The sequence below is a fragment of the Toxorhynchites rutilus genome, chromosome 3 (genome assembly GCF_029784135.1).
Source record: "Toxorhynchites rutilus septentrionalis strain SRP chromosome 3, ASM2978413v1, whole genome shotgun sequence".
Taxonomy (NCBI): Eukaryota; Metazoa; Arthropoda; class Insecta; order Diptera; family Culicidae; genus Toxorhynchites; species Toxorhynchites rutilus.
Genome location: NC_073746.1, coordinates 11,328,168 through 11,339,822, shown reverse-complemented (window position 1 = coordinate 11,339,822; position 11,655 = coordinate 11,328,168). Strand labels below are relative to the sequence as shown.

Below are 11,655 nucleotides of genomic sequence, written 5' to 3'. Positions count from 1 at the left end.
TCGATACAATGAATACAACTAGAACTACGCGCTTACAACGACACCTCGCGGAAATACCGCAGCACTTTTTTGACAGCCTAATATTTCATCCGTATTTACAAAAACTTCGAATAAACGCTGCCTTGCAAAGCCAGCTGTACCTGCCGTAGCTACCAGTCATATGGAAGATATACGGAAAACTTCACCAAGAAAAATATCGAAATGAAAAATTAAAAGTAGAAACATGAAGGATAGAGAAAAAAAAATTCATTGTTATAACAATTATTGGAATTAGGAAAACTGTTTAACGAAATTAGCAATGTTTTTGCCGATTAGAACTTGGAATAAAAAGTGCTAAATGTATTCTATCATTATAAATAGTATAAATGCAAGAACGCTCTCATCCATATGTTTATCAGTATTAGAAAAAAAAATCCACGCAAGTAAGATTGATTCAGACAGAGGCCGCATTGTCTTCCATGAGGACAACGCCAGGCCACACACTTCTTTGGTGACGCGCCAGAAGCTCCGGGAGCTCGGATGGGAGGTTCTTTTGCATCCGCCGTATAGTCCGGACCTTGCACCAAGTGACTACCACCTGTTTTTGTCCATGGCGAACGAGCTAGGTAGTCAGAAGTTAGCCACAAAAGAGGCCTGTGAAAATTGGCTATCCGAGTTTTTTGCCAATAAGGAAGCGAGCGTCTATAACAGGGGTATTATGAAGTTGGCATCTCGTTGGGAACAAGTCATCGAACAAAACGGCGCATATTTGACTTAAAACAGATGATTGTAACTAATTTTATGAACAAATGAAAATTCAAAAAAAAATACCGCAGGACTTTTTTGACAGCCTAATACTACACGAAGCATCAAATGCATCATGTGATGCTTGATCTTCATTTTCCGGGTTACTACTCAATCGACCGATCCACCTTTGTGGATGTCACATTTTCAGTTTCAAAATAAAGTTACGTAAATTTTACAATTACCTCCTGAAGTTATGTATTCGAATCCGTGAAATAGTCGGCCTTATTCTGCGTGGCGTGTGAGGTGAGATGACAATTGTCACTTATGTCACGCGATTCCACCAGGCGTATGCCGTGAGAAATCTCACTTGAATGAACTCTCACTTTATTCCCGCTCTCAAATATACGTGACGATTGTCACATGAACTGGGATTTCTAGGTGACAATCGTCGACATGTCTTGAGGTGTCGACAGTGCATGAAAACAAATGAAAAAAGGAAGAGGAATAATAAGTGTTTTTTTGGGTCGTATAGAATCGATAGTAATGGTATTATATGTATCAATAAATTCAATTTATCTTCAATTTTCACAGTACGAAAGACAAATTGCAAGTAGTTTGTTTTTTTTTTTGTGAAAGCGGTAGTGAGTCTGTTATTCCTCAATTGGACGAATAAGCACACCGAAATTATTTTCATTTCATGAAATCTATTTATTTTCTCTAAAATATATCTATCATATGGGTCTTGTGTTTCATCTATCTATCCGCGAGTCATCGTCACCGAACTGCATATCCATTTCAGAAGCCGTGGTATATGCCCGAGCCGGAGCCAGAGCAACAATTTAACACTGAGAGTGCAGAGAGCAGCAGCAACTACGACCAAAACAAACAAAAATGCTAAACTTTACAGGATGCAATCAACTGTTTCACCAAATCTAAATCAAATACCTGCAAATTCGGCAGAATGTCCTGATACACTAACAACAGGCCAGGTTAAATCAGATCTATAGATACGGTACTGACTGCAGCAAAACAAATATCTGACCTCTCTGAGCGAAACAAATAAAATTCTGGGATGCCAGATGTTTTTTCTCAAATATATGCGATAAAAATCTGAAATATTTGTAAATATGTGCTAATGTCTGACATACTGACCAGCTTCGTTTATCATATGGAATCAATAATGTTTTGTCACTATTTTAAATAGCCTGCAGCAGGAATAAAAGGTTGTGATAAAAGTTAAATGTCTGCAAATTCGTGAACACATGTGCGAATGTGGCATCTCTGATCAGATTTGGCAACCAGCAGAATGAACGCCTTGTCACTTGCTGTTCATCCTCTCACATACATCAAATGAACCTCTCACGGCATCCGAAACGACTGTAGGAATAGAGTGAGGAGAGTTGCGTGATGGTGATGTGACAATTGTCATCTCACCTCACACGCCGCGTAGAATCAGGCCGAGTGAATAGGCTTTTCAATATTTCTTTATTTTTTTGGTCAGTTCCTGATTTGTGGCTCAAAAACATTGACCCATTTACGTTCAGGTATCCGATTTTTGCGCATAATCTGCTACAATTGACCCTAATCTCATTGTGTCCACGGGGAATTCGGCTTTTGTTTTACCTAGCAGCCATTCAACTATTCGTCATTTATTCCACTGCTAACAAAAACCTTTTCACGAAAAACACATGGGATGGCTCCTGGGTTTGAATTAGCCCTTTTGGCCGCGAGAATCACACTTACATCTATTTCTTTTCCATGTTTACTATATGGATGTAATCGGTGATGTTATGAACAGTAAATGTTGGAGAATTAAGTAAATATCTGTAAAATCATGTTGGGAGTCTAAAACAACAAGTACCACACTATCTTTTTTTCGGGGACAATCGGATGTAATCATGTCTTCCAACGCAGTTGAATGCACCAAAAAATTTATTCATTCAAGAAATAAGCACATCTGAGAGCAATGCTTTTTCTACGTATCATTCATCAATAATCAATCATGGTTGTCTCATTTATTCTTAATCACTATTATCACATTACCTCAGTCCAGATAGGGCAGCACCACTTTACGTATTACTTTTACATTCATGTGCCAATCAGTATGCCTCACGCCGGCCATTGTAACCAGCTTCAGCCGACCACTCTCATCCAGCGTTTTCAGTCCAATGCGATCCTCGAGATATATTTTCCGCTGTTTGCATGGAATCACATCGTCTGTTCGATTGTAATACCCAAAATGACTAGACTCCCAGGGAGTAATCACCCCATCATCTGGTCCACCAATGAGAATCAGCTCATCCAGTTTCAGCAAGGATTCCCGGAACACGGTGGAATTCGTGGATGGCAGATCGTTGTTCACGTAAGGCAGAAAAATGCTGAACTGCTCGAAAAGATCCTGCTGGTGGGGATCGTTCCAGTAGTTTCCAACCGAGGTGTGTTGGCCCACGTACGTGTAGAATAGCTGATATGCCGTTCTGGCCACAAGGGAGGGAAAGATGAGATGCAAGAATTCGGCTGCAAGCAGAAAATAATCGTTTAGGAGGTTTTCTCTAGTTAGAACTTTTTGACTTACTTCCATACTGTCCGGCTTGGGGAGAGCTTAGTGAGATTAGCTTCTTCACACAGTGATTGGGATAGGTTTGCAGTACAGCCCGCGCCAGTAATCCCCCTTGAGAGTATCCCAGCAGTATCACCCCGTCTGGATGGTCTTTGCAAATCTGCTGCAAGTCATCATTGAATTCAAAAACTTGATGCCACGCATTCTCCAAACTTGACCATCCACCGAAGCGATCGGTATTGTACATTATCGTGCCAGGATGATGCTGCAAAGGTTAGGTCACGATTATTTGTCGGTCATTGACTTCAATTACAACTTACCCTCTCGATTTCTTCCATGATCACCAGCATACTGTCGGCCCCGGTCAGGATTCCATGGATGATAACCACAGGCTTGTAAGCGGCAGCTATAGTTATGCCGACTAGATATGCGTACCACACGCTGAGCTTTCCCATTCTTACATGCTAATGTTTCGGTTCCGAATCACAGTATTTTAGTTGCGTTAATAGTTCTGCGTCACCAGGAAGTAAATACTTTCGCTCCTAAGTCGTTTCTTTGTTTTGACTCCCAATAACAATCCCAACGCACGGCAGCAATTAGTTTACGTTTTTGCGATGTTGCTTTTTGAAACTATGAACAATTTATACACATAAAACAGCCAATTAGAAAACTGAAGCTTTTTGAAAAATGTTATCTGTATTGAAATTTGTTAATTTACCTTTTTACTGATATTTGCTAAAATTAATGTTTGAACTTCGAAGGACACTGTTTTCACCTTTTCACTCTGAGACTTTTTATGGCGGGTTTACATTACGGAGATCTATAGCTATAGGTGGATTTATTCACGTGAAAATAGGTGTAAACGGGTGAGAATAAATATGATACACTTATTCGAGGTATACATAACTTGAATAAATTGAGCATATGTAAACGCTTGTGAATTTCTCACTGGTGAGAAATCACTGAAGTTGGATGCAGTTCTACTTCAGGTGAATAAATTCACCGAAAATATGCATATATTCGTTATAGAAGTTCACGCTAGTGTAAACGGTTGATGCGATTTCTATAAATCTCATCATATTTCTTCACATGAATATATCACTAGTCTAAACCCACCCTTACCCTTTTTACTTCTTCACTGGAACATCCATAATGAGTGCGTTCAATGTCGAGCTAACAGATGTAAACAATGAAGCAGTGCGGTCAGATCAAACCAAAGAACGAGGTTATGGATCAGGGCAAGGCGCCTCTATATATACCAGGTGAAACAATCATATGAAATGCACTTTCAGCCATATTATCTCAAAAAGTACGGCTCAACATGGATTTTTTATAATGTTATCTCCTTCTATTGTTGAGCCATTTGTACCTAACGTAAACAAATTTTGGTAAAATTCGACAGGAAAGGAAATGGTAGCATGAACACATCAAGCACTTTGATTGTCAAAAAATGTGAATTTTACGATCGTGGTTTTAAGGTTTTTCCCGCTGATTAAACAAACTTTTCGTGTATTGTGCAGTAAAGTTCTGTTCGTCTACAGAAGAGGAACAATTTGATGCTGCGAAACTGTAAGTTTGATAACAATAAACGAAATTAATTGCATTTTAATTGTTGCATGTTGTGTGGGGTGAATTGGTCCTACAGATTTGAGGTTTATCTTTGGTCTAATTGATTCCAGATGCCGCTTAGTTACAAAAAGAGGATGGGCAGACAACGTTGGAAGAAAGAGGAGCTTGAAAGAGCAACGCAGGCCATCAAGAACGGATTTTCTTTGACCAAGCATCGAAAGTGTTTGAAAATGCTCGAACAACAGTGAAAAATTCCATGCAGGATTCGAGATGGTCTCAATCCAATTTTTCCGGTCTGGAATCTGGCCAAGACACCTGGTATCGATCCCAGAACACTGTTACTGGTTGTAACATTATCCCAAAATACTTTACATAAACATAAGCATGTTTTTTTCGATGAAAAAATCATCTCTTTTATTTTATGATATATTTGGTAGTTTGAAGCTTGATATAATGAATAAACATTATTGATTGAGAGAAAACAAGTGTAGCTCAATATACAATGTGACATTTTTGATTTAAACCGTATTGGTTTGAAAATATTAAGCGATTTGCTTAGGTGGTCCAAATTCCACCCTTTTCCCCTACATCTTTGTTGGACTAAAAAAATATGGAGAGAAGCGAAAAGAACGTCGGAGTCGGGTTTCGCGCGAAGAAAGTTATGAATTGGTGGGATTAGAAAGAAATTCTTCTATCAAGCAACCAGTGGAAAAATAACAACAAGCTCTGCTAACAGCTGAACAAAAAAAATCCGCGATCCAGAAGGCTTCTAAGGCGAGTATCGAGATCAGAACTATACAATCTGTAGGCGTCGTGTTCTTCGAGTACAATGTCAGACCTAATGTCTCCTTCACATTCTGGCAGAATTCTTTGGAGTTTAGCTAGGATGTGCTACTCCACCCGCCGTACTCACCAGATATCGCTTCCTCAGATTATCTCTGGTTCAGGTCTCTGTAACGACTCCAAGATGTTTGGGAGGATGGAATTTTAAAGTTGTATGAAGGATAATTATTGTGGAACAAAGCGAGTAAATGTATGTCTATAAAAATATGCTTAATTTTTTTTTGTTTCCAAATCGGATCGAATTTTACGAACAGTAGTTACCAAGATTTAAGGAGTTGTACAGAATGATTATTGATCGATGAAAACGTAAATCAGGATAATATTACAGGTGTTGTTTTATTTTGACTAGGTTCATTGTAGCTGGCAGGCATTATCCAATCTGTAAAAGCGGAAGTACATCATTGATGCTTAGACGAGAAAATATTTCGCCATAGTAAAGTATTGGCCTTGAGATTATGAATCTGCTGTTCAGCTAAGTTAGTCACAAGAAATAGGGTACTGACTAATACAACATTTTTAGAACTTGAACAGCGTGATTCTGGCCATATAGTTATTTCTTTATACCACTGATGTCTAGTCTGAGATTCGCTTTTCTTCGATAAATTCAAATAACTGATTTCAAAAGAACTGCTTGATTTCATTGTTTAATTTTTTTAAAACTTATACAGCTCAGCCAACTTACGGCTCAAACGCAATTCAATTGTTTTCTAGATTTTTTTTAAACTGGAGAAATGTCCACGTGAACAACAGAGGGAAGGGTTTCAGGAATATCCACGCTTGTCCACGGAGCGGTAGGGGGGGGAGGTGTCTAAAAATGTGCTTTTTCTATCCACGTGGTATTTTTTCTGTGAGGCATTTATACTCATCATGTTTTTCCCGCGCCACAATATTTCTATTCTACTATACTTTTTCTAAGCTGTCGTTTCTGTTACAGTGGTATTCTGGGGCGATTTAATTCGGTCACGGTCTCAAATACGTTCGAAATAAAAAAGCAAACTATTCTCCAATATTCCAACCTTAAATCAATTTCTGAAGCAAATGTTTGATGTTGAAGTTTTTGTATCAACGCGTTTTATTTATCCTGTCCGGTTGAAATATTTCACAACTTCATTTTATATTTTTCGCTCTTTTCAAATGTTTTTTTTGTTCAATTGCGTAATTTTTGAATTTGTTTAAAGCAAACAGTGAAATCTTATTTGATCCGTATTTTCTCTCTGATGAATTCTAAGCAACGTAATACATACCTCGAGGAAATCATTCTGGTCATTTGATATTATTGATACACTTCAATAATGTAAATCTGGTATAGGGGGGCCCTCGGTTTTTTTTTTCATTATGCGAATCGCGGGGGATTTCACCGTTGTCCATTACTTGAAATCTATGTTCTGTGCTTCAAAACGCTCTTCAATGGAATACTGTTGAGCGATTTGGAATCATCAGAACAAGGTCCATCACAGCTTTCGCAATGATCGGAATTCCTCAGAGCTATACACTCGTCTAGGCATGTCAGAAACGCTTGTAAGTGACAACGGTATGCAGTTCACTAGTGCCGAGTTCACAAAGTTTTGTCTCAAGAACGGTGTTAATCACGCGATAACCTGACCGATTCATCCGCAGTCCAACGGACAACCCTTCAAGCGAGCGATCAAGGAGATTCGAAGGGTAGCGAACCAATCCAGGACGTATTGAACACTTTTCTGGTGACTGACTGATCATCATCGAACGAGTCAGCATCAGAAGACAGATATCTCGTTCGAAGTCACGTTTGGGCGCAGAATTGGATCAGTTTGGACTTACTTCGTTCACCAGCTGTTCGGAAAACAATGAATTGAACTGTTTCATGGTCGTTCAAGAAAGGTGATGCGATCTACGCCAAGGTGTACTCCAAGAGCTCATGGAAATGGTCCAGGGGTAATTCTGGAGCGTGTTGGACAGGTGATGTTCAACTAGCTCGATTACGTTCAGGGAAGTCACACTTCAGTTGCCTGTGGACATCTTGCAGTGAGCATGGGGCCAAGTCAACCAAAATCAACAAGTCCTTGTGCATCATCAGTACCATTGCCACAAGTCGCGTCGGTTGCATAAACACCGTTTACGCTCGCAACTCCGACTGATCATTCAACACCGTTGCAGATCATGCAGTCGAACCAATTATCAGGGCGTAATATTCCATCACGACAACGCTCAACCTCATGTTGTTATGTTAGTTTTGAGGAATGTTGAGTCGAAAGTTTTTGACGTAGAAGTACGTCTTTCATTAAGGGTGCCGAAAACCTAAACACAGAACATGCAGGAAAAAATGAAAGATTCCGAATGCTTATAACTCGAACATTTCTTACTGGATCGAAAAGATTGCATCAAACGATAGGAAATATTTCTACGCTTCTATCACAATGAATCAAATGTTATTTTTTATTAGATAAACTATTGAAAAACTGTAAAATGTTAAGCGTTATCTAAACACCCTAACTGTCTCGTTTTGATTGAATCGATTGACGGTTTCTCGAACACAACCATCAAAACCAATCAGCCTTGGGGAAATCGGCATTGCAAATACATGAAAGTCGGGGATATTTTTGTTCCGACTGAAATGTGTTTGCCTAACACAGACTTCAAATCTATGGAGCGTGAGGAAATAGACATTGCAAATTCATGCAAGTCGGGGGCATTTTTGTTCCGACTGAAATGCGTTTGCCTAACATAGACTTCAAAACCAGAATGCTTTGCAAATAAATGCAAACTACGAGTATTTTTGTACTCGTTTGCCTTTGTGGAAACTAGAATTTGTTTCCTTAACACGGTCTCCTAAACGTAGGAACCTGGGAAAATCGTACAGACACTAGAAGCGAATGAACTTTCAGGTTTAAATCCTCTATAGTATAAAAAGTAGAAGTTGAAGTTGTTGATTCATGCAAGCCGGGGGTATTTCTGCACCCGCATGTTCTTTTTTGCACTCCGAAAAGTGTTTTCTTAACACAGATTACAAAAGCGGGTACGAACACAACGCTTTGGGTCGGTTATTCAAGATTGCATTAAAGGATATGCCTTCATATCTTCTGCTCAGGCATACGCATATCAATTGATGATTATGCAAAATGTTGATATCCATTTGCTGTGACAACAATAAGCGTTCGTACATGTCAAAATCTAAACTGAGTGCCTGAAGATTAACAAATCAAGCAAATTCGCGGTTCCAGAAGTACGTACACTTGAGAAATGCAAACTTCAGAAAGAAACGTAAAATAAAATAACCGTTTGATAATTCTTCCGTTCACATATTTCGTCCTGGGCATCATACCAAACGTAAAAGGACTGTCAATAAATTTACTTGTAACGAAGAACATGATCTATCACAATGCATGGATTGACCTTACACGGCATTATACAATATTTTTACTCACAAAGCAAATATATTGAATTCAATTGAGTTCGGAAATTGTTTCATTCAATCAAAAATTTAATCATGTTTGTATTGTAATGATTACTAAGCTAAGGAAGTTCCACGTCAAACTTGCGGTTATATCATAGATATTACCTACCCATTTTTATGAAATAAAGTTAACGTTAATAACTATTTTTGCCGCGAACGGATTCTGGCGATTTACATACCAAACTAATCGGAAATTCCCTAAGATTTGTTTGATATGCATTACAATCCCATAGTCTGTATATGGTTTAAATTGATGAAAACTGTAAGCATTCTCATTTTCTCATACATTTGTTCTGTCCATTTATGTGCTTTCCCGAACAGAGCTGTCGAGCAACGAGCAACTTATCGACGAGCACCGAAGGGGAAATCGTAAGATGTAAAGACTCCGTGACCAAATGAGAAGAAGAAGAACGAAGGGGAATATTGGCCTAGAGTACAAACAGTGGATCTCGCTGAGGCAAACTTTCATTCTTCGTGAGGACACGGACAGAACAACATCGTTGCTGGGCGAGCTGGACTGCGAGGGATCGAATGCCTTTCTCAAGGCAATGGTGGTGGAGGTTAAATACGAGGAAAAAGTAAAGTTTTACAAGTGCCTTTTTGAAGGTTAGAGACAAATGAACTGAAGAAGTTTAAAGTCTCACATGTGTTAGTTTCGGATTGAGGTGTGGACGCGACCAAATTACTGACTCGTTGATGTCGGTAGCATTGTAATCATTGCATCAAACTGGCGCCATTGCACTAAGGTTCTGAGCTACACAATTGTGTGAGGAATCATCAAGCTAGGCTATCATCAGCTCACCAAGAAAATAAATGTTCTGGAATTTTGTCAGTGATTTGGTTTCGCGTGACGGTGGGAAAACTCTCTCCACAAAGGATGACAGCTAAGCTAATCTAGACTGGCAATATTAACAGGGCTTCTGTTGAGAAGAGCGCAAAACAGAGATAAGTATGTGTATATTTAGTTGCTTCAAGCCATCGATATATGGATATTTGTGTGCGTACGTGCGTGCTTCATAACTCGTACGTAAAAATAGAGCATCTTCGCTACGCTGAAACTCCATTTGTAATGATAAATATAAACAAGGAGGGGAGATAGCAGGAGGGAATTATTTACGCTAGGGTATTAGTCAAGGTGTGTATATATATACTAAAGGTGTGACCGTGTCGTCAATTAGTGCGCGAGGGGAAACGGTATAAATATACAGGGTGGGCCATTTAAAGTGGAAGCATCTGGCAACCCCATAACTTTTGACAGAGATGTCAGATTAACAAATGTCATACCGCGTTGGATGCGTCATTTCAGTACAATTTTAACCATGGAACAATACACACCTAAACAACGCGCTGAAATTGTTCAGCTGTACATTCAAAATAACTTCTCAATTGTGTTAACTTAACGTGCGTGGAAAAATAAAAATAAAGTTAAAACATCGCCTGGAGACAACACTATACGTCGATTATATGCCAAATTTATATCGTCTGGTAGTGTTGGTAATGCCAGTCATCTGTCCAGACAACGACCAAGACGTTTCGACGAGAATATTGATGCCGTTCGAGCCAGTGTTGCAGAGACTCCATCGACATCAGGTCGCCATCGTTCGCAAGAGTTAGGCATCGCTCGAACCACTCTCCGACGCATAATTCGTGTTGATTTGAAAATGTTTCCGTATAAAATTCAAATGGCTCAACAACTTAACCCATCTGACTTACCACGTCGACTTGATTTTGCGAAATGGACCATCGAAATGGCCAAAAATGAACGTGGCTTTTGGCGAAAAATCATAATGTCTGATGAGGCGCATCCCAACTTGAATGGAGGAGTGAATAAACAAAATTGTCGGTTTTATGCTACTGAAAACCCTCAATTCATCGAAACGCAACCTCTTTACGACCAAAAAGTTACTGTGTGGTGTGGCATTTATGCCGAAAAAGTCATCGGCCCGTACTTCTTTGAAAACGAAAATGGAGCAACGGTAACCGTGAATGGGGAGCGTTATCGGACAATGATAACCGATTTTTTATTGCCTTTTGTTCGTGAAAATGAATTGGACAATTACTGGTTCCAACAGGACGGCGCTACATGCCATGCAGCGGCTGCCACGACCAAATTATTGCGCGAAATGTTCCCCGAAAGATTAATATCGAAAAACGGCGATTATGACTGGCCACCGAGATCACCTGATTTGACGCCTCCTGACTTTTTTTATGGGTATATTTAAAATCCAAGGTATACACTGGTAAACCAAGGACCCTGGCTGCGCTGAAAGACAATATCCGACAAGAAATTGCTTCTATATCGGCCGAAACATTGGGCAAAGTTATGGAAAATGCCGAAAAAAGGGCACATTTTGCGGTCAAGGCCAGAGGCGGTCATTTACGAGATATCATAATCAAAAAGTAGTTAGAACAAATCTCCTTGGACCAAAATAAATGAATTTCAAAAAAAAAAAAAAATTTTAAATTCCACTTCTTTACTTTGCTATTGCAAAAACATATCCTTCCACTTTAAATGGCCCACCCTGTA

At 39.3% G+C, this 11,655-nt stretch overlaps 1 protein-coding gene across 2 annotated transcripts; it reads right to left on the bottom strand.

Moving 5' to 3' along the window:
• Window positions 1-2,640: 2,640 nt before the first annotated feature.
• On the bottom strand, window positions 2,641-4,218 carry LOC129777448 (lysosomal thioesterase PPT2 homolog). Of its 2 annotated transcripts, none has more exons than XM_055783715.1 (4): window positions 4,005-4,218; window positions 3,607-3,916; window positions 3,302-3,551; window positions 2,641-3,243 (listed from the first exon to the last, which is right to left on the bottom strand). In XM_055783715.1, exons 2-4 carry the CDS (start codon window positions 3,739-3,741, stop codon window positions 2,771-2,773), a joined length of 858 nt encoding a protein of 285 aa, XP_055639690.1. In that variant the 5' UTR covers window positions 3,742-3,916; window positions 4,005-4,218; the 3' UTR covers window positions 2,641-2,770. The 2 variants fall into 2 exon arrangements, with proteins under 2 accessions (XP_055639690.1, XP_055639691.1); XM_055783716.1 differs by having other exon boundaries at window positions 3,607-3,697; window positions 4,129-4,205.
• Window positions 4,219-11,655: the final 7,437 nt, after the last annotated feature.

Coding starts and splice junctions, on each gene's coding strand:
- LOC129777448 (XM_055783716.1), bottom strand. CDS start 4,190: ATGTATACCTCGAATAAGTGTATCATATTTATTCTCACCCGTTTACAC. Junction 3,698..4,128: donor TTACACCTATTTTCACGTGA/ATAAATCCACCT, acceptor AGTCGGCATAAC/TATAGCTGCCGCTTACAAGC. Junction 3,244..3,301: donor CCAAGCCGGACAGTATGGAA/GTAAGTCAAAAA, acceptor TTCTGCTTGCAG/CCGAATTCTTGCATCTCATC.